The sequence below is a fragment of the Stegodyphus dumicola genome, chromosome 1, assembly GCF_044657685.1.
Source record: "Stegodyphus dumicola isolate Sdum_Otavi_A_Nest chromosome 1, ASM4465768v1".
Lineage (NCBI taxonomy): Eukaryota > Metazoa > Arthropoda > Arachnida > Araneae > Eresidae > Stegodyphus > Stegodyphus dumicola.
This window is the reverse complement of record NC_140768.1, coordinates 246231204-246252205: the sequence shown is the minus strand read 5'-3', so window position 1 is coordinate 246252205 and position 21002 is coordinate 246231204. Positions and strand designations below refer to the sequence as shown.

At 35.3% G+C, this 21002-nt stretch overlaps 1 protein-coding gene across 2 annotated transcripts in view; it reads right to left on the bottom strand.

Moving 5' to 3' along the window:
* The window catches only part of LOC118197227 (clavesin-2-like), an 83557-nt gene that overhangs the window by 43006 nt on the left and 19549 nt on the right, over nucleotides 1–21002 (bottom strand). For both annotated transcript variants that reach the window (XM_085827126.1, XM_085827116.1), the window contains exon 4: nucleotides 14456–14646. In XM_085827126.1, coding sequence (XP_085683252.1) covers nucleotides 14456–14646 — 191 coding nt within the window. The remainder of the gene's footprint in view (nucleotides 1–14455; nucleotides 14647–21002) is intronic.

The window sequence follows — 21002 nt, the reverse complement described above, 5'->3', positions numbered from 1 at the left end:
CAGAAGTTTTGCTACTTGCCATATCTTAGCTTATAATTTAAGATATTTTTATTTCTTACTTTCTTTAATAATGCAAATATCATCTTAATGAATGTAAGTTTGTGAAAATACAGACCAAAATAAGTAATTATGCAAACTCAATTAATAAATGCTGTTTAAATACCGGTCTTCATGACAGATTTAAAATCCTGTAACGCTCAGAGGGTTAAATAATTACTTCACATTTATTGTCCTTAAAAGTTAGGAAGAAAACAAATTTTCTCTAATATATTTCAGAAAATAAAACTAAGCATTTCAAATATGATTTAGAGAAAGATTAATGATTTAATAATGAAGGTGCAAATTATATAAATGAAAGCTACTGTTTACTGCTCATGAAAGGTAGATAATTTAGCTTATCATAGTGCTATTGCATAAATAAATGTTTGTGGAGATGTCGATCACAGTAGATGTTTGCAGAAGTCTTAGGAAGTTCGATGTCTTAGGTCGCGAAATCAATTACTAAGCAAAACCTCTAAGCCAAGTTTAGTGAAATCTGTAAGCGAAGATCAATCTTGCAAGCATTAGGGGGACTTTTTAATGGAAAATCTGTTGTTTTCACCTTAAATACAGAGAAAACCAATAAACCGAACACCCAATCAGCGCATTCGCCAGGCTTCGAATCCCAATATACCTACCATATTTCATCAGTTTTCTTCACTTAGCCTTGTCGATCTACTTTACAGAGATTACAGTTAGATTTACAATTTACTACAACAATTGTTGAAGATGCTCTTGTTTTTAAAGGAAAGAAACAACATTGCTTGGAGAAATAACATTCTGTTTGTAACCAACTGTTTTGTAGCAAATTTTGAAAGAATATCTGCTACTATTTCAAGAAAACCTCATATATAAGGAAGTAAGAAGATTTATTACTGCTTTTTAATTATCAGATCAGAATAACCAATTAAGTTATGAAAAAAGCCTGTCAACTGTAGTCAACGTTTATCGTTCATAGACAATTTGAGGTTTATAATCTGGCAACAGTTTTCGGAGAGAAAGTTTCATAATCCATGTTGTCAGTATTTGGACAGGAATTTCTATAGGTAGCTATTCTAAATTCTATGCACGCATATTTGGCCTAAAATTTAGAGTAAAAAAAATCTGATCTGTACATCATGTGATTTCCTTGTACGGAATATTAAATTGTACGCATTTATTCCTGAATTTCATATAAACAACTTATTGAATTGAATTAAATCTACTTCGTCGATAGCGCATAAACCACAATAGAACAAATACACTCTTTAAAATTCACTATATTTGTTTACCACAGCGACACTCTGGCGCTAGGTTCACTTAATAACGTTACACCTCATTCATTTTATAACTCAGAATGCACAAGAATTATATCATCTGAAGAATTATCTAATCTTTGCCACATGTTCTATTCAAATACTGTAATAAATCTAAAAGGATGTATAAAAGAAATTAAACAAATAAAAAAGAAACAAATTTTCACAGACGATTCAGCGCGCTTACCTAATGCGCATACGCTACTAATAAACATTCTCCTCTGTCCGAGACAGACTGGCTAAAATATTTGCTGATAATTTTGCTATATTTGCAAGAAGGCAGATTTTTCGGGGCGGAAAACTAAAAGTTTCGTTTTGGTCCCCCTCGGAAAAAAAGACATTGAAGGTGCAAAACGAATTAATTCATGATTCTGCTAAGTTTCAAATGTAAACAAATATAGCTAGTGTGGTTAAAAAATTAGGCTTAGCCGCTCTTAAGTAACTTTTAAATTGTTGATAATTCCACAATTATTGCATGCAGATTGATGCTGCCGATTGCACCCAAAAAGGGAGGTGCAGGATTACATGTTATAGCAGCCCGATATACAAAATTTGAACGTTCTTAGACTACTCGTTTCTGAGTTATGCGAGATGTATATATGTAGTATCTGTAAGGGCGACACAACCACCAGAGGGCCTCACCGATGCGCCAGAAGCGAGGTGAAAGAGGAGTATGACAGAGACTTCTTCTGCTATCCAACGCGAAGGTGGTGAGATGTCTGTCTATACGTGAAGGTATAGAATAAGGAAACTGTAGTTTTCCACGTGAAGGTGGTAAATTGACTGTATAAATACATCAGCAAGTGCGAGTAGGCACTAATCGGTTATGTGATAAGACTGGCAAAAGCTATACAGAATCGTTGTTTGGATCAAACGGCACTTGTGATTAATCTAATCTGTACCTTCTTCTTCTGTTTGTCTTTATTAAATGTTCTGTGGTGTGGAAAACACGTTGGAATTGTTATTTAGCATCTTCAACTCCCTCACTACAGAAAATCTGGGGGCTCTGACCGCGATATTTGGATACCTCATACTTGGATATTCAGAAAAGGTACTGTGAAAACTTTGTTTTATTTCTAGCTTGAAGATAGTGATACTTTTGTTTCGTTTTTAAAATGAGTTTCTTAAATAATTTAAAGAAAAGTGATTTAATAGTACTTGCGGAACAAATTGGACAGACTGTTCCAGAAAATGCTAAAAAAGCTGACATTAGAAAAATTATCGAAAATTCTGATGTTTTTCAAAACGAACTTTGAATTTGTTCGTGGCCTCGTCAAATCGATCGCAGAGGATCGGACGCCTAAAACAAGTAATGAACACTATCTGTTAGAGATCGAACGTCTTAAATTAGCTCTAATTGAGAAGCAGATTGAGCTAGAAAGTTTAAAATCACAATCATTATTAAATGATAGAAGAAACGCGCAGACTAGTGTTGAAGATATTATTAAAAGCGTCAAAACATTAACTATAGCTGTACCTCAGAAACCGGAAGCTATGCATTTGTTTTTTTCAGTCACTTGAGAAAGCTTTTACTACTAAAAGTGTACCAGTGGAGTTAAAATCAAAAGTGTTGATTAATATATTAAGTGATAAATGTAATAATGTTTTAACGTATGTTTATGAACAAGAAATCGCGGATTATGATAAATTAAAAACTCTAATCTTGACAGAATTTCAGCCGACACCGCTTGAATGTTTGAACAGTTTTAAAAATGCGCAGAGACATTCATCTGAATCACATGTTCAGTTTGCGTCTCGACTCTCTGCAACTTTCAATTATTATTGCAAGTTAAGAGAGGTAGATGACTTTAAGAAATTGTGTGATCTTATTGTATCTGATAAGTTGTATGAAACTCTTGATTCTAAAACAAAGGAACATATTAGTGTTCGGGAGGGCCAAAGTTGGTTCCAACCAAATCAGTTGGGAAGAGAATGTGATTTATTTTATTCATCCAGGGGTAAATCTTTAGTTGATACCAGTAACACGCGAATCGAAACTCCAGAAAACAAAAAGCTTAATTTTTCCAAAAACAATTTTAGAAAAGCTCAGAACAATTTCAAGGATTCAGGGAAGTTTGTAAATCAAGGTAGTAGTAAACCAGAACGTATTTGCTATGTATGTGAGAGTAAAGAGGAATTATTTCACTTTACGAGATATTGTCCCAAACGGTTAGAAAAGTAGGAGATTTCGTCTCCAAAAAAGGTATCTGGGTTAAAGATTGAATCGAATAATGCAGCTAGAAATAAGTTAGAATTTATTGAACTGTTGATTGATGGTAAGAAAGTAAAATGTTTAATAGATTCTGAAAGTGAATTGATAGTTGTAAAGCAATCTCTTTTTTCCGAATAAATTATCAAATGGGTGTATAGAGCTCAAAAGTTCGTTTGGTCTCGTGGTTAAAGCCGAAACGGCTAAGTTTATATTTTCTTTATGCGAAAGCAAAAAACAAAAAGAGATAGAAGCAGCGATGGTTGATGACTTGATAACAAACTGTATTTTCCCTCCTTCCTGTCTAAAAATGATCTGTTGTGACCAGGTGATGATTACGCAATATGAAAATGATTCCGTCTCTTCGGAAAGGAATTTTTTGTCTTTTATTTCTGCAGCCATTGAGGCAGACAGCAAAATAGATTTATGGCACATTAAAGATGAAGAATTACGCAATACTGTTTCCTCTCTTATTAATGAGTATAAACCGTTAGAAAAGCCGCGCAGTACAGACTTAAAAATGAAAGTAATATTAAAAGATGATATTCTAGTTTCTCAGCGTTCGAGGAGAATTCCTTTTGCTGATAAAAAAATTGTTGATAATCAAATAGATGAATGGTTAAAGGATGGGATTATAAAGCCGTCGTGTTTAGAATATGCTTCGCCAATTGTTTTGTGTAGGGAAAAATGTGGGAAGACACGGATTTGTGTTGACTTCCGGCAGTTAAATAAAAAAATAATTAAGGATTCTTTTCCCATGGCACAAGTAGAAGAGGTTTTAGATCGTTTGGGTGAAGCAAAGGCTTTTTTCGACATTAGACTTAAAAAATGTGTTTTTTCATGTTCTAGACTTAAAAAATGTGTTTTTTCATGTTCCATTGGAGCAAAACTGCACTAAATATTTGGCATTTACTACTCATGCAGGCTTGTACGAATTCCTAAAAGCACCTTTTGGTTTGCGCACCTCCCCTAGTGTGTTCCAAAGGTTTATTTATAATGTGTTTAGAGATTTAATTCGGGATGACACTGTTGTTACTTACATGGACGATTTTATTATTCCAGCACGAAACGAGAAAGAAGGTTTAGAAAAGTTGAAACGCGTTTTAGAAGTAGCCAAAGAATATGGTTTGGAGATTAATTTTAAGAAATGCCAATTTTTGAAAAGAAAAATAGAATTTCTCGGGTATGTTATTGAGGATGGTACAATTCGCCCCTCTACTGTAAAAAGCAGGGCTGTTCAAAATTTCCCGGAACCCAAAAACCTTAAGCAGATTCAAAGTTTCTTGGGCCTTACTGGGTATTTTAGGAAATTTATTGCCAATTATTCAAAAATAGCGAAACCACTAAGTGATCTTCTTCGTAACGGAGCAGAATTCAAATTTGGGCCTGAGAAAAAAGATGCATTTAATAAATTGAAAGAACTTTTATCGACAAGTCCGGTTTTTCATATTTTTAAACAAGTAGCACCATTAGAATTGCATACAGACGCAAGCAGTCATGGTTTCGGCACTGTATTGCTACAAAAGTCAGATGATGGACAGTTACACCCCATTTACTTAATGAGTAAGAAAAACGAGTCTCCAACAAGAGAAGCTATCTAGTTATGAGCTTGAAGTTTTAGCTATAGTAGAAGCTCTAAAGAAATTCAGGAATTACCTTTTCGGATCTAAGGTCAGGATAGTTACGGATTGCGATGCTTTCCAGAAGACTATGTTTAAGAAAGATCTAACCCCTAAAGTGGCGAGATGGGCGTTACTTCTAGAAGAATTTGACTATGAAATTGTTCACAGATCTGGGCAACAAATGAAGCATGTGGATTCATTAAGTAGAAACGCTGTTATGATGGTTACTTGTTCTCAGGGAGAAGTTACAGTCAAAATTGCAGCTGCGCAAAGAAGTGATGAGCGTCTCCAGTTGCTAAAATCCTTAGTCGAGCAAGGACTAAAGAAAGATTTCCTAGTGAAAAATGGAGTATTATACAAGTTCGACAGTGGTCGTGAGTTATTTGTGGTACCTGAAGCATTAGAACTAGAAATCATACGTAGTATCCACAACAAGGGACATTTCGCAGTGTCTAAAACAGAAGATCTGCTGAAAACCGACTTTTATATTCCTAACCTTATGATGTTGCGTGGCCCCAACTGGTCAGCAACAGTAGTAGTGACTGCTATAAACTGCAAATTATACAAACTCGTAAGAAGGGTTTAAATCCCTTTTTATTCCACTTTAGAAATCACAGATGCGTTCACTTGACGCTCCCAAACTACGCCGACCCGGCAGTGTAACAAAAATAGAAAAGTACAACTAAAAATAAATGACAGGATGCATAAATAACGAAGTCACTACCTACGAGGCTCTATAATCATAACTAACTTAACCGCGTTCTAAGATACAGCTGATATTCAGCAAACTTTCTGATTAAGAATTTGAAAGATTCAACGAACTGCCGAAATAGGCACACAGGCCGAAACGCGCGGTTCTTAAAATTTCTACCTAGCAACCTTCACGCTCGTGATTCAAGAAGCACACATACAATCTCGTTTCCCTTCTATTTAACTCAATTTACTTCTGCTAAAAATTTGAATACTCTGCGCGTTCTACTACGATTTACATATTCTGGCATTGGCAATTCTAGGGGAAATTAAAGGCTTAACAGGAAAGATAGCTTAAAATAAATGTTAGTTAAAATAAATATAAACCCTACAACCTTAGAAAACGAATTGAACAAGTTATTTCAAATTGTGTAGATTGTATTTTGTGCTACAGAAAACGAGGTAAGAGCGAAGGGTTGCTGAATCCCATACCAAAAGATAGTATCCCTTTGAGCACTTTTCATATCGATTTTATAGGACCATTACCGTCGATAAATAAGAACTACAATCACATCTTAACCATGGTTGATGCATTCACAAAGTTCGTGTGGCTCTATTCAGTAAAGTCTGTACATCAGCTCAAGAGGCATTGCAGAAGCTGAAACTGCAACAATCAACTTTCGGTAATCCTTTGAGAATTATAAGTGATAAAGGTACGGCGTTTACCTCTAAAGACTTTGAAGATTACTGTAGTCAAGAGAAGATACAGCACATATTTACAACTACAGGCGTTTCTAGAGGAAATGGACAAGTGGAAAGGATTCATCTCACTCTGATTCCAGTCCTATCCAAATTACCCATAGATGATCCAACCAAGTGGTACAAATATGTTGGAGATGTACAAAGGATCTTGAACAGCACTAAGAGCAGAAGCACAAAGAGTTCTCCATTTGAGCTTCTCACTGGTGTTAAAATGAAAAATCGAGAGGACTTAAAGATTATGGAAATTCTTGAAGAAGAAGAAAGAAATATTATGATGAAAGATCGAGAAGATATGAGAGAGGAAGCAAGGAAAAACATTCTAAAAATTCAGAAAGAGAACAGAAAAACATACAAGAAGAAGAGAAAAGAGGCACAAGTATATGTGGCGTTCCGACAGATACTTCAACTTCTATTCATGAGATGGCCCCACGTGTAAAATCCAGTTCTTAATCGGAGCAGCAAAGCGACGTCATTACTCACTCAGACTTCTCGTGAGACAACTGTACGCGACGGTAGCATGAACTGTGTTCCTAGCTCAGCGTTGATCTCTGCAATGTAATTTAAATTGTAATTTAGTACTTAATATATTCTTTTGTTATAGGATATTGTCTACTCTTATTTTCTTTAATTATATCATGCATTAAGAACACACGACCACCAAAAGTGGTGACCTTTTGACTGAGCACGCTACTGATTTTCAACGACCCTAAGCCACGTGCATCCAAGGCATTCTGAAGAACTGACTAAAAATAACAACGAATATGGACATTAAACGTATGCTACAACGTACCCTTTCAATTATTTCTAGAAGTATTGATATATATTGCTTGTGTTTTTTTCAAAGTCGTGCATATCATCGCAAGGAGCTTCAGCAAATCATCAATGTGATCTGTTCCGTTCCGCTGACTTCGCCAGTCGTGCAGTAATTCTTCGATCATTCAACTTTTGTGACAAATGTGCTACAACAGTGATTTTCGCTGAATGTGCTACATCAGTAACTTTTGTGCAACGTGCTACGGCAAAATTCTTCCCTCAGTGTTCGAAAGTAGTGAATTTTTTTCCCATGTGCTACAGGAGTGATTTCCATTCTCCTTCGAAAGTGCCTTAGCAGTGTGAAGTGGTGATTTTGTGTGTGCGCAATACAAAATGAACGCATCATTTTTTTTCTCAAATAAGGGTTTCTTTTCAAATGCATTTCGGTAAAATATTATTTGTGTGTGTAATTGCTGACCCTATCTTATTTGTGTGTGTATCGTTGCGTAAATTTTTTCTACATGGTTAAAATATTTATTGTTATCATGGTAAAATATCAATAGTGTATCCTCATGCTACAATATTTGTGCTGTTAAGTGTTTATTAATTAAAGTGAAAATTATCTATCAGTATGCCCGACGATATTCCACCAGAGCCACAAATCACACGCGTTGTGGTGAAGCCACCGCCTTTCTGGAAAAGTAATCCTTCATTGTGGTTCGCTCAGATCGAAGCACAATTTTCTATCTCTCGCATTAGTGAGGATTCTACAAAATTCAACCATGTAGTTGCAGCAATTGAGTCTGATATTCTGAATTCAGTGCATGATTTAATTCTCAAACCACCTGATTGTGATAAATACTCCAAACTGAAACAGCGGCTCATTGAAATCTATTCATAAAGTGAATCTTCAAAAATACGTACTTTACTACAAGGACTTGAACTTGGAGATCAGCGACCTTCATACTTGCTGTCACGAATGCGTGATCTGGCAGGAAGCCATTTTAGTGACGACTTGTTGAAGTCACTATGGCTTTCACGTCTCCCTAATAACATACAAATAATTCTTGCTGCTTCCAATGAAGATCTAACCTGTTTAGCAGCAATGGCTGACAAAATTAATGAACTTGTTACCCCAGCTTATGTCAGTGCTGCTAATGCTGCACCTTCTAGTTCATCCCTCGAACAAAAAGTGGCTGAATTGACCAAAAAAGTATCTGAACTCTCTACAAGTCTTCATGCTTCACGGAGATACAATCGATCAAATCAGGGCCCACGTAATAAATTTCGTGCTCGAAGCAGGAATCGATCTCGTCACAATACTCGAACGCAGTACAAAGAACCCACAAGTGGCATATGTTTTTATCATATGAATTTTGGCGTGTAAGCTCGCAAGTGTGCCTCTCCATGCACTTTTGAACAAGCGGGAAACTAAATGGGCGGTCTTCTGCTGGCCAACAGAATGTCCGCCACATCGACAGAATAGTACTGGCTGATCGTTCAACTCAGTTATGTTTTCTAGTAGATACTGGAGCTGACATATCAGTGCTCCCGAGAACTAAAACAAATGCTCACCAACTTAATAAACTTGTACTGTATGCAGCCAATGGTACCCAAATTGCAACCTACGGCACCAAACTATTGACACTTGATTTAAACTTGCGCCGGACTTTCAACTGGCCATTTACTATTGCGGATGTAACTCAAGCAATTATTGGTGTCGACTTCTTGACACATTTCCACCTTCTAGTGGATGTCAAGAATAATTGCTTAATTGATGCTACAACTCAGCTGACATCACAGGGCCAAGCTTCTCACATATCGAACGTACCTACCAACATAAGTGTTGTATCGGGCAGCACACGGTTTCATTGGTTATTAGCAGAATTCCCTGACATTTTAAACCCATCAAAATCAGGGCAGCATACTCATCAGCCAGAAGTGTATCATCACATTGAAACACATGGCCCACCTGTATTTTCCAAGCCTCGTCGTATTTCTCCAGAGATGCTAAAAGCTGCTCGCAAAGAATTTGAATTCATGCTAGCACAGGGAACCATTCGCCCATCTAAAAGTCCATGGGCCAGTCCACTTCACATGGTTAAATGTCTAATGGTTGTAGGGTTTATATTTATTTCAACTAACATTTATTTTAAGTTTAAACTATCTTTCCTGTCAAGCCTTACTTTCCCCTGGAACTGCCAATGCCAGAATATGTAAATTTGAGTAGAACGCCCAAGGATTCAAATTATCAGCGGAAGTATTATGATTTAAATAGAAAGGAAACAAGTTCGGTGTGTGATATTCTTACTTCACGAGCGCGGTGGTAGTTAGCGAGAAATTGAAGAACCCCGCGTTTCGGCCTATGTGCTTGCCGGGAAGTAGTGTTAATCGTTCAAGTGAGCTTCAAGTCTGCTGAATTAGCAGCGGTATTGTAAAACGCGGTGAGTTAGTTATTTTAGAGAGCCTCGTAGTTAGAGTCTTGTCTTTAGTTTCTTTTCAGGTTATTATTTTTATTTGACCGCCGAGTTGGCGCAGTCTGTGAGCGTCAAGAGCACGCAATTGTAATTTATTACGTTGAATAAAAAGGGACTTAAACCCTTCACAAGACTCTATCTTTTATACAGTTTTCACAGTCACCCCTTGGTTGCGTGCAAGTTGAAGGCGCGCAACGTTACATGGTGACTGGCGGCCTTGTGGAGATTATCGTCGACTTAATGCCGTCGCAGTCCCTGACAGATATCCAGTCCCACATATCCAAGACTGTACCCATCTTTTTCATGGAACAAACATATTTTCTACCCTCGATCTTGCCAGAGCATATCATCAGATCCCAGTGCATGCTGAAGATGTGCCCAAGACCGCAGTGACTACACCATTTGGTCTCTTTGAGTACTTATATATGCCATTTGGCCTTCGCAATGCTGGCCAATTATTTCAGCGTTTCATACACCAAGTACTGTCTGGCCTCGATTTCTGCATCCCATATTTTGATGATATCCTGGTTGCATCTACAGATGCGGAAGAACATTTTCAACATCTGCGTCAGATTTTCACTCTCCTTAAAGATCATGGATTAAAACTAAATCCATCCAAATGTGTACTTGGTCAACCCTCAGTTTCATTTCTTGGATGTCTTATCACCCAGAATGGAGTTAAACCTTTACCGGAAAGAGTCAAAGCAATTAACGACCTACCTCAGCCCAAAACCATCTCTGAACTGAAGCGTTTTCTAGCAATGTTAAATTTCTACCGACGCTTTCTGCCAAATGCCGCAAAAACACAAGCCCGCCTACATGAGTTTATGAAAAAAAAAAAAAAAAAAAAAAAAAAAAAAAAAAACCGATCAACGAGCTGTCCCTTGGACTGAATCTGCATCTGCAGCATTCGTGCAATGCAAACACGATCTGGCAAATGCAGCCACACTTTCTTATCACTCACCTAGCGATCAGCTCTCTATAATGGTAGATGCATCTGACACGGCCATAGGAGCAGTGCTTCAAGCCCATACCACTAAAGGACTTTCCCCAATGGCATTCTTCTCCAGAAAACTTACTACTGCAGAAAGGAAATACAGCACATATGACAGGGACCTACTTGCTGTGTACTGTGCTGTTAAATACTTCCGGCACAACTTGGAAGGACACGACTTCATCATTTTCACCGATCATCGACCATTAACCTTCGCTTTTAGAAAAAACTCTGACTCATGTTCTCCTCGTCAGCTTCGACATCTGGATTTCATCGCCCAGTTTAGTACAGATATGTCTCTGGTACTGATAACTGTGTCGCTGATGCCTTGTCTCGGGTAAACAATATCAACCTCACTACCCCAGATTTCCCTGAAATTGCAAAAGCTCAATTGCATGATGAGGAACTCAAGAACCTAATCTCAAATCCACAAACCTCCCTTCAGTTACAACCGCTGCACATTGATCCAACGCTTAAAATTTACTGTGACATAGAGAACAATAGAATACGTCCCTATATTCCTGTCAATTTTAGACGTGAAGTGTTTAATGCCTTGCACAATTTGGCACATCCTGGAATCCGTGCCACCAAAAAGCTGATCGCAGACAGATTTGTCTGGCCAGCAATGAATCAAGACATCACAGAATGGACTCGTTCATGTATTAGATGTCAACGGTGTAAAGTATCCCGTCACACTCACAGCCCCATCCAACAATTTAACCTTCCAGCAAGACGCTTTGATCATGTGCACTTAGACTTGGTTGGCCCATTGCCTACTTCAAATGGTTACACTTACCTCCTCACTTGTATTGATCGGTACACAAGATGGCCTGAAGCCATTCCTATTGAAAATATATCCGCTGAAACTGTAGCTCGAGCATTCATCTCCCAGTGGCTTTCAAGATTTGGCATACCTACCACCATCACTACTGACTAAGGCCGACAATTTCAATGTCACTTATTTGCATCCTTCACCTCTCTTCTTGGCATTCGCCATATTCGTACAACACCATACCATCCATCTGGAAATGGGATGGTGGAACGCTTTCACCGATCTCTCAAACAAGGTCTGAAGTGCCACAGTAGCACACACTGGACAGAAGCCTTACCCCTAGTCTTGCTTGGTCTTCGCACAGCATTCAAAGAAGACATTGGTAGCACTTGTGCTGAAATGTTATATGGTGCAACCCTCCGCCTGCCAGGTGAATTCTTTCACCCAGAATCTACTCCAGTTATCGACCCTCCAACATTCCTTCAACGTTTACGTGAGACCATGAGCAATATCTCGCCAACCCCAGCATCTTCGCATAACCAGCCAAGTTATTTTGTACATCCTGCGCTTGAGACATCTTCGCACGTATTCGTGCGCAACGATGCAATTAAGCCAGCTTTAACACCTTCATATGATGGTCCATTCAAAGTTGTCAAACGAACACCGAAACATTTCACCATAATCTGCAATGGTAAACAATCAGTGATTGGAATCGATCGTCTCAAACCAGCATTTCTAATGCAAGATCCAACAACTTCCTCATCAACATCACTCCCGGAAGAAAGCTTACATCCCGTTAAAGAGCAACCTAAAACTACTAGATCTGGAAGAAAGGTTAAATTTAACCCAAAGTACTTATAACGTACCGATGGTACTTGGGGGGGGAGTACTGTGGCGTTCCGACAGATACTTCAACTTCTATTCATGAGATGGCGCCACGTGTAAAATCCAGTTCTTAATCGGAGCAGCAAAGCGACGTCATTACTCACTCAGACTTCTCGTGAGACAACTGTAAGCGACGGTAGCATGAACTGTGTTCCTAGCTCAGCGTTGATCTCTGCAATGTAATTTAAATTGTAATTTAGTACTTAATATATTCTTTTGTTATAGGATATTGTCTACTCTTATTTTCTTTAATTATATCATGCATTAAGCACACACGACCACCAAATATACAATGTAAACGACCTAGTTACAATACAAAGAACACAGTATGGAGGTGGTCTAAAGTTAAGGCCAAAGTTCTTCGTTCCATATCGTGTAACAGCGAGGAAAGGCAAAGATCGCTACCAAGTGGAAAAAGTGGGACACCATGAAGGTCCTGGATGTACCACTACAGCAGCTGATCTCATGAAGCCGTGGACTTCTACTATATAGGACTATGTGTGGTTATTCCGCACTTCTTTCTTTTTTTTTCCTTTTATTTATTTATTTATTTTCAGGTGCTGTCTTGATGTTCCAGTGTTGCTGATCCGTGTTTTCGAGGACGAAAAAATGTCAGGACGGACGAGCTGTAGTATCTGTAAAGGCAACACAACCACCAGAGGGCCTCACCGATGCGCCAGCAGCGAGGTGAAGAGGAGTATGACAGAGACTTCTTCTGCTATCCAACGCGAAGGTGGTGAGATGTCTGTCTCCACGTGAAGGTATAGAATAAGGAAACTGTAGTTTTCCACGCGAAGGTGGTAAATTGACTGTATAATACATCAGCAAGTGCGAGTAGGCACTAATCGGTTATGTGATAAGACTGGCAAAAGCTATACAGAATCGTTGTTTGGATCAAACGGCACTTGTGATTAATCTAATCTGTACCTTCTTCTGTTTGTCTTTATTAAATGTTCTGTGGTGTAGAAAACACGTTGGAATTGTTATTTAGCATCTTCAACTCCCCCACTACATATACATATGTACGTAAAACGCTACGAACACACGAAAACATCTCTTCTGAATCCATTTTAAATCAGTTTTATAATTCGTTTAGGGAAAAGAGTTATCGTTTAATTGCATTCAATAGCGGTCAAAATGGATATTTTCGTTGAAATACGATACCCGGAATTTTTCGTGATTACAATACTTTCTTTACTTCGTACAAGAAAGTTAAAATGGAATGTTACAAATATATAGCCATGTAATAAATATATTACAAATGAAAAAATTGCAAATTTTGCATCTTTTGGCAACAGCATGTATACCGAAGGCTAATTCACAACAGCTGTCATCTTGTAAATAAAAATAAAATAAAATTAAAGTGTAAATTAAAGCATTTATTTTTCTTTCAATAAGAAATAATTCTCATACTTTTTTACATACTTCTAATTTTAAAAGAAAGAAATAGCAAAGAAGAGTTATTAAATGCTAAATTATTAACTCAAAATAATCCATTATTAACTCAAAACAATCCATTCTGACGAGACTATTTTAGCATGAGCGTTTTCTTTTTACAAAGGATAAAAGAATTTTTATGCATAAATCTCTTAAATTCAATTTTTATTATTAAGTAAATAGATTAGTTACTATTCTGTTCGTAGCAGCAGCAATTATAAGGAAATTCAAAAAATTTTGTACTTTCTGAGAATTTGTAATTTAAGCATTTATTTGTTCATTAGTCTGCATAAAAGAAAGAGAAACTTTTCTTCTTTATATAACAGAGCTGTTTTAAAAGCTTTAAACTGCAGTCTGCGCCAGACTTAATAAAATATACAATTACTAAAAAATTAGATCAATAGTTTTACCATTTATGTCAAATATTTACATTAAATTCTCAATTTTAATCGGCACTGCTCTGAAAGTTATGCAGATCTTATCAGCAGAAAAAAGGAACAATACTTAAAAAAAAACTTACCTGTAGAGCTTGTGTTCCTAATACGATCCAGCTGCTAAAAGCTATAATCTGTTGTAGTTTTAGATGCTTCAGGTCTGTTATTATAATCATTCCTGCCATTTGATTAACTGGATTTTCGATGGCTGAAAAAATAGATATTGCTGCTCCAAAGACAGCTTCATCTGCAGAAATTTGATCTGGATCCCAGGCTTCTGTTTAAAAAAATATTAAATTAAAAATTTGGAAATCATTATATTAAGTTAATATGATGCCATTTCTGTTTCATTGTACCTGTATATCACTCTAATTACAGTTAAGATTTGATAAAAAATCTAGATATTTGAACTGAATGTTAATTTTAGTTTTGTTTTAAATAATCAAACAAGACGTTCGAATAAAATAATACATACATACATATATATATATATATATATATATATATATATATATTTGCACAGAAGAGGAAAGTTAAAAATAACTAATGCTGTAAAGCAAATTTGATACTACAGTTACAGAGTAAAAAAGTTATACCAAGTTATAAACAATAATATAATACTAAAGCAGTAAAAGTTATCGCGAAGAAGCCTACAGTAAAAACTACAAAACGATAATAAACTTCCCCAAAATAAAAAAGGGATTAGGAAAGACTAAAAAATTTTGAAATAAAACATTTTCATATAATGTAGGCAAACAATCAAAAACATTTCAAAGAAATTATATACAAAGAATTGCAATAAATGGTAAATTAGCCCAACTCGAGGTTTCATACAAACTTATACAGGGAAAATCGTGAGAAACTCGAATTTAGCTAATACCATAAGCACGTTTTTTCAAACGAAAACAATTGAGACAGAAATCGGAAGTTCATTAATAGAATTATTAAATTAAATTAATATAGCTAAGTCTACTTTTTGCTAATGAAAGTGAAAAACCTTTTTATGTGTACGTCTTCCCCAAACAGATTTTTGGCATTTTTCACATATATTATTTGTTTTGTTGTTGTGGCAAAGTCGTACTTGACAAATTTTGTGTTTGTTAAAAATGGTTGCATTTGATGATGTTGCAGTTAATCTTTGTGAGTCTTCATGTTCTGATGACTTTTTCTGTCTTGCAGCTCTGTATTCGGTGGAAAGCTGTTCTGCTAATTGAAACAAGAACTCTTTTCGTTGTATTTGTATTCCTGTCATTTCTTTGTAAAGAATCCAAGCATTTATAGCAGCCAAACCTAAAATATTGAAAAATATGTGGAGGAGCCATCTACGAGAATTAGCTTTTACTGTATTTTTTCTGGCCATTTGATCCAAATTTTGTAGATTCCAGTAACATTTTTTTATTACTTTTATCAATTTTCACAAATTTATACTTACAACTCAGAACAGCTACTCTTTTATTTGGTTTGCTTTTATATATTGTAAGAACACAATTCTCTGATTTATATAGCAGAGTGAAAAAACGAGGCATGTTATCCTTCGTTTGTTTGGCTGATTTGGTTAGTTCTCTTTTGTTTCCTCTAATAGTACCAACTAGAGTTGTTTTTATTTGTCGCGAGTGACATGCTAGTGGAAAAGTTATCGGTCGTGATATTTCTTCCATAGCTTGTATATGGCTCGACAAGTTTCAAAACAACGTGTTCACTGAGATTTGAATAACAAGTACTACTTTAGCTTATTGAGAAACTGCAACGTATCAAGTATACGCCAAAATCGACAATTTATCATGTACGTGTACGTTATCATGTGACGGTAATCGAAAAAAAAAAAAAAAAAAATGAAAACTGTTATTTCAATACAGAGCCGAACTGGTCATATAAGAAATTTACTCAGTTCAATAATAAGAGTCATTTGATTATTTAAAATTTCCCAAGCGGTCAAAATGACTGCTTTTGGGCAATGTAAGTATAACACATATATAGTATATACCGGAAATGAAGGAAGGGAGGGGGCTAACTACAATTATTAATAAAAGCATTTATATGTTGTATAAAAAGTCACACAATTCTAAGAAATTGTGTCATTGTATACATAATTGTTTTTCTAATTGAAATTAAAAAGCAGTCAAAATGACTTATTTGGGCAATCTAGTGTTAAATATGTTTATAAGTTAATTCATTTCAGTAGAATTCTAACTAACTTTATCAAAGGAGATAATATACTAAATAATCCATTAGTAAATAAGTTATTATTTTATTAACTTTGCAGCTTTTGCTAAAGTATTACTCAGTTTATTGCGATTAATTAAAATTTTTACTTTATATGATATATTATTAGAAAGCTTTTTTACTTCCTTGTACGAAGTAAAAAGGAAGTATTGTAATCACGAAAAGTTTCAGGCAGCATATTTCAACGAAAATATCCATTTTTACCGCTATAGAATGAAATGTAACGATGTTTTTGCATGATATCTGTACGTAAGGACAGAATAAAAGACTTTTTTCCTCAAAAAAAATTATAAAATTGCTTTAAAATGAATTCTGAAGAGAATTTTTCGTGACGTCTGTACAAACGTATGTACGTGACGTACGTACGTATCTCGCATAACTCAAGAACAAGTAGCCTCAGAACGTTGAAATTTTGTATATAGGACTGCTATAACATGTAGATATGCACCTCGTATTTTGGTTGCAATTGGCCGCACCAAACGTATATAAATATATTTATATATACGAGTATATCCACTCTGTTACCCGGCTCAGTGATCTCAGTTTCTTTACTCTTATATGTTTGTAAATTGTACATTTTTTTGTTTTAAAAATGATTAAATTATGTTGGTCTTATCTTCCGGTTAAGGTGTTTATGCTTTTAGTAAATCTGTATGCGATATTTTTAGAATTATCAACAATTTTAAAGTTGTTTAAGTGCCGCTAAGCCTAATAATGTTTTTGATAGCGGCCATTGCTTGTTTACATTTGAAACAGCAGAATAGTGGGTTTGTTGCCAATCTAGAGAAACTTAGCTTCGCAACAACAAAGATAACGCCTTCATTTATTATTGCGAATTAAATCATGCTTAATCCTTTCTCGAATTTTTTCGAGGAAATAAGTGTTTAAGATTTACTTCGTAATTTTTAATACAGATATTTTGAGTTTTTATGTATTTTTGCCTTGTCGCGAAGTGAGAACTGAATTAATTGAATGAGAAGTACTCAATCGTCTGTGAAAAACTGTTTCTTTTTTGTTTTGTTTGCTTAATTTCTTTTATACATCGTTCTAGTTTTATTATAGTATTTGAATAGAACATGTGGCAACGATTAGATAATTCTTTAAATGATATACATTTTGTGCATTATGAGTTATAATATGAACGAAATATAATACTGTTAAGTGAACCTAGCGCCAGAGTGTCGCTAGGGTAAACAAAGAGAGTGAATTTTAAAGAATGCATTTATTCTATTGTGCTTTATGCGCTGTCCGCGAAGTAGATTTAATTCAACCCAATAAGTTTAAATGAAATGGAAGAAAAAATGCGTACAATTTAATATTCCGTAAAAGGAAGCCATGTGGTGTACACATCAGATTTTTATATATCATCTCCAAGGAACATAAATTTAATTAATGCTATGAATTGTTGGAATAAATTTGAGAAATTTGAGTTATTGGAATAAATTTGATAAAATATCTGAGTTTTTTTTTTATTTAATTTGGAGAACAAAATATTGTTCGCTTTTCCGAATTTCAATAAATTGGCGCGTGAAATATAAACGTATTTTATTTAAGGCACTAGATTTCTTTTAAATCGCTGAACTTGTTAGTAAAAAATTCATTAAGTTTCCATTAAACATGAAAAACAATTAAAAAAAAAATTCAACCTTCGAAGTGCAAATACTAGGCTGCATAATTACGTGTATTTTGTAGCGCAATCTTTTCCCTGCGGTACGCAAACCTATAGGTTCTTTAACATTTAATAATATGGAGACAGAACTGCTTCCTTTGTGCAAAATCATTTATTAACAAGTTTAAAAGGAATTATCACATTCTTTCTTGCGTGTTCTCAGGCTTTTTATGGTTGACACGTCCAGCCAACGTTGAAAAATCTGTGATTCCAAATCCGGAGAAAGCAAAATTGATTTTCTCGCGTCTCCCGGCTTTAAAAAACTAAAAGAAATCTACAATTAACTTATTAAACTAAACAAGATTTATATCCTTTACAAGCTATATCGTTATACTTTTATAGGCAGAAATTTACTGTATCAAAATTATGCTTTTGTAAGTACTTTTGAGGCTCTTAAGAAATCTGAGAAACGAAACATGTTAGAATCAAAAATTGATTTTGTAAGTAATACTTCGGCAGTTCCTTCTCTTCTACACGAATTAGCGAGCAGTTAAACTGCCGAGGAAAGAAATGTTTATAATAAGTGTTGAGTATCTTCGTTAGAACATAACAGGTTTTGCTAGCGGCTCTCAAAATATATTATACCTCTTTTAAAAAACAAAATTCAGAAAATTAGACACAAAAATAAGAAGCAAATAGCCACTTTTTCTCATTACAAAAGGAAATGAAAGTTCTTATTATTCATTAATGTATTGATTTTTACTATAGTAAAATTGGACGCTCAGGAAGATCAAACAGCTCGAATAACAATAAATAAATTATCATTAAAAAGTTATAAATTTCTGAAATCGGCATTTAAATTAAAATACTGTAAATATCGTAATATGAAATTCACCCCTTCCCATCCCCCAAAAAACTGAAATTAAAATTACTGAAAATTATTAAGTTGAAAGTGACTGTGAGGGAAGAATTAGTAGTTTAAGCTAGGATTAATTTTAAGTTTTCGAGCAAGGTCCGGTGTTAGATGAAAAAATTTTTGTTTGGGTTCATTGCCGCTATGCTACCGTGATTTCACGCTGTAATTAACTTCAAGTATCAATTTAAAAGTGGGGAAACAGATTAATTTACATATCTCACTGGTGTACGACGTTGCAGGAATGAAAGAATGAGGGGAAAGAGTATCTGAAAGGAAAGACATGGTGAGGCGCACTCAAGGAGGGATCGATAAATGCTCGCCATCGAAGAGTAAGGATGTTATGGGGCCCGCTGGAAGGGGGGCATTGCCAGTATGCCTTGTCAGTTTCTGTGTTTAGGTTGAGAATAAGCCTTTGAATGTTTTTGTTATTTACTTTTTAAAATTATGCCTCCTAACCGCCTTATTTAGTAATTTACCTCGCCAAACGGGCATAAAACAGAGGCTTCAGTTAGTCTTATTTAGTCTTTTTAAATGCTTCCCATGTTATTTGTTCTGCGATGCATTTTTAAAGTGCAATCTTCTTTTTCTCAAATCGTGAAAGAATATGATGTTACAAAATACAGTCTAATATTTGGAATCTCGAACAATGTACAAATAAAACTGCTTTCGTTATTGGTAAAAGAAAAAAAAAAGTATTCTTGATTTTAAAAATGTATTCATTCTGCATGAAATGCGTCCTTAAATGATGTTAATTCATACTTATGTATATGAATAGCATAATAGAGAAAAATGAAATAATTTTCCGATGTTATATTACTTCAAAATGACCTTAAGTTTTTGAGCTTGAATTTGCAAACAATTGATTATAAGACCGTCTTCTATTTGCGTTATATAACTGCTTTAATTCGTGAAAGTAGACCAATGTAAATTTGCAAAAGTATCCAAGCTAAATGTATTCTACAAAATACAAAGTTACAAAAGAAGCTGCAATTTTATGCAAGACTAATATATTAGAGCGGTAAGTTTTACTAGAAATATATGAGATATTTTTTTAAAATCTAAGCCATTTTTGTGTTGACCACCGCATAGTTAAAAAGGTTTAGTCATCTAGTTCTTCCTCTCCGTGTGGTCATTATGTACCAATAATACGAATACATTGTATATTGCTTAAACGTGAAGGAAATTGATGAGAAACTATGCCTAAAACAGTAAACGGTGGAAAATGAACAAGATGCTCTACTAATGAAATATAGTACTTGAATAAAATTTATAAAGGATTTTTGCCTCTCCCACTCTGAGGTAGAGAATTTTATATGATGTCAGTCTCAGTCTCAGCTCTGAGGTAGAGAATTTTATATGATGTAACTAATAGCCCGTCTGGCTGACTGTCGGAAGATCCAGATATATGAATACTGGCGAGGGCATGATGATTTTTCGTGTTCCCTGCTTCGAAAAGCTTAATATGGAGGGGAAGCATAATGTAAGGAATACTTGATTCTCCTGTGCATGTTCTTGAGACGTAAATGGCAACACATCCGGCTGGTAATCAGACGATTCGGATTTCGGACCCACGGAAGGGCAGAGTTGAATTTAGTATTTCCTGCTTGGAAAAGCTTAGTAGATTCTACAAAAGGTGATGAAACAGTGTTAAAAAATAAGCCCATGAAGATATAGATTTCTTGACCTGCTTAAGAAATTTCATTAATATACTATCAACTTTCCGGACACCTACACTGCATTTTACCCGAAAAGATGTTTAAGAGTGTCGCAACGTTTTTGTTGATGGCTGAAGATGCCAGCTTCCTAAGTATGAATTATTTTACAACTGGTTAGCAAAGTGATGTGAATCATTTTGGTTAACCAGACAAATTGCTTCGTTTTCTTA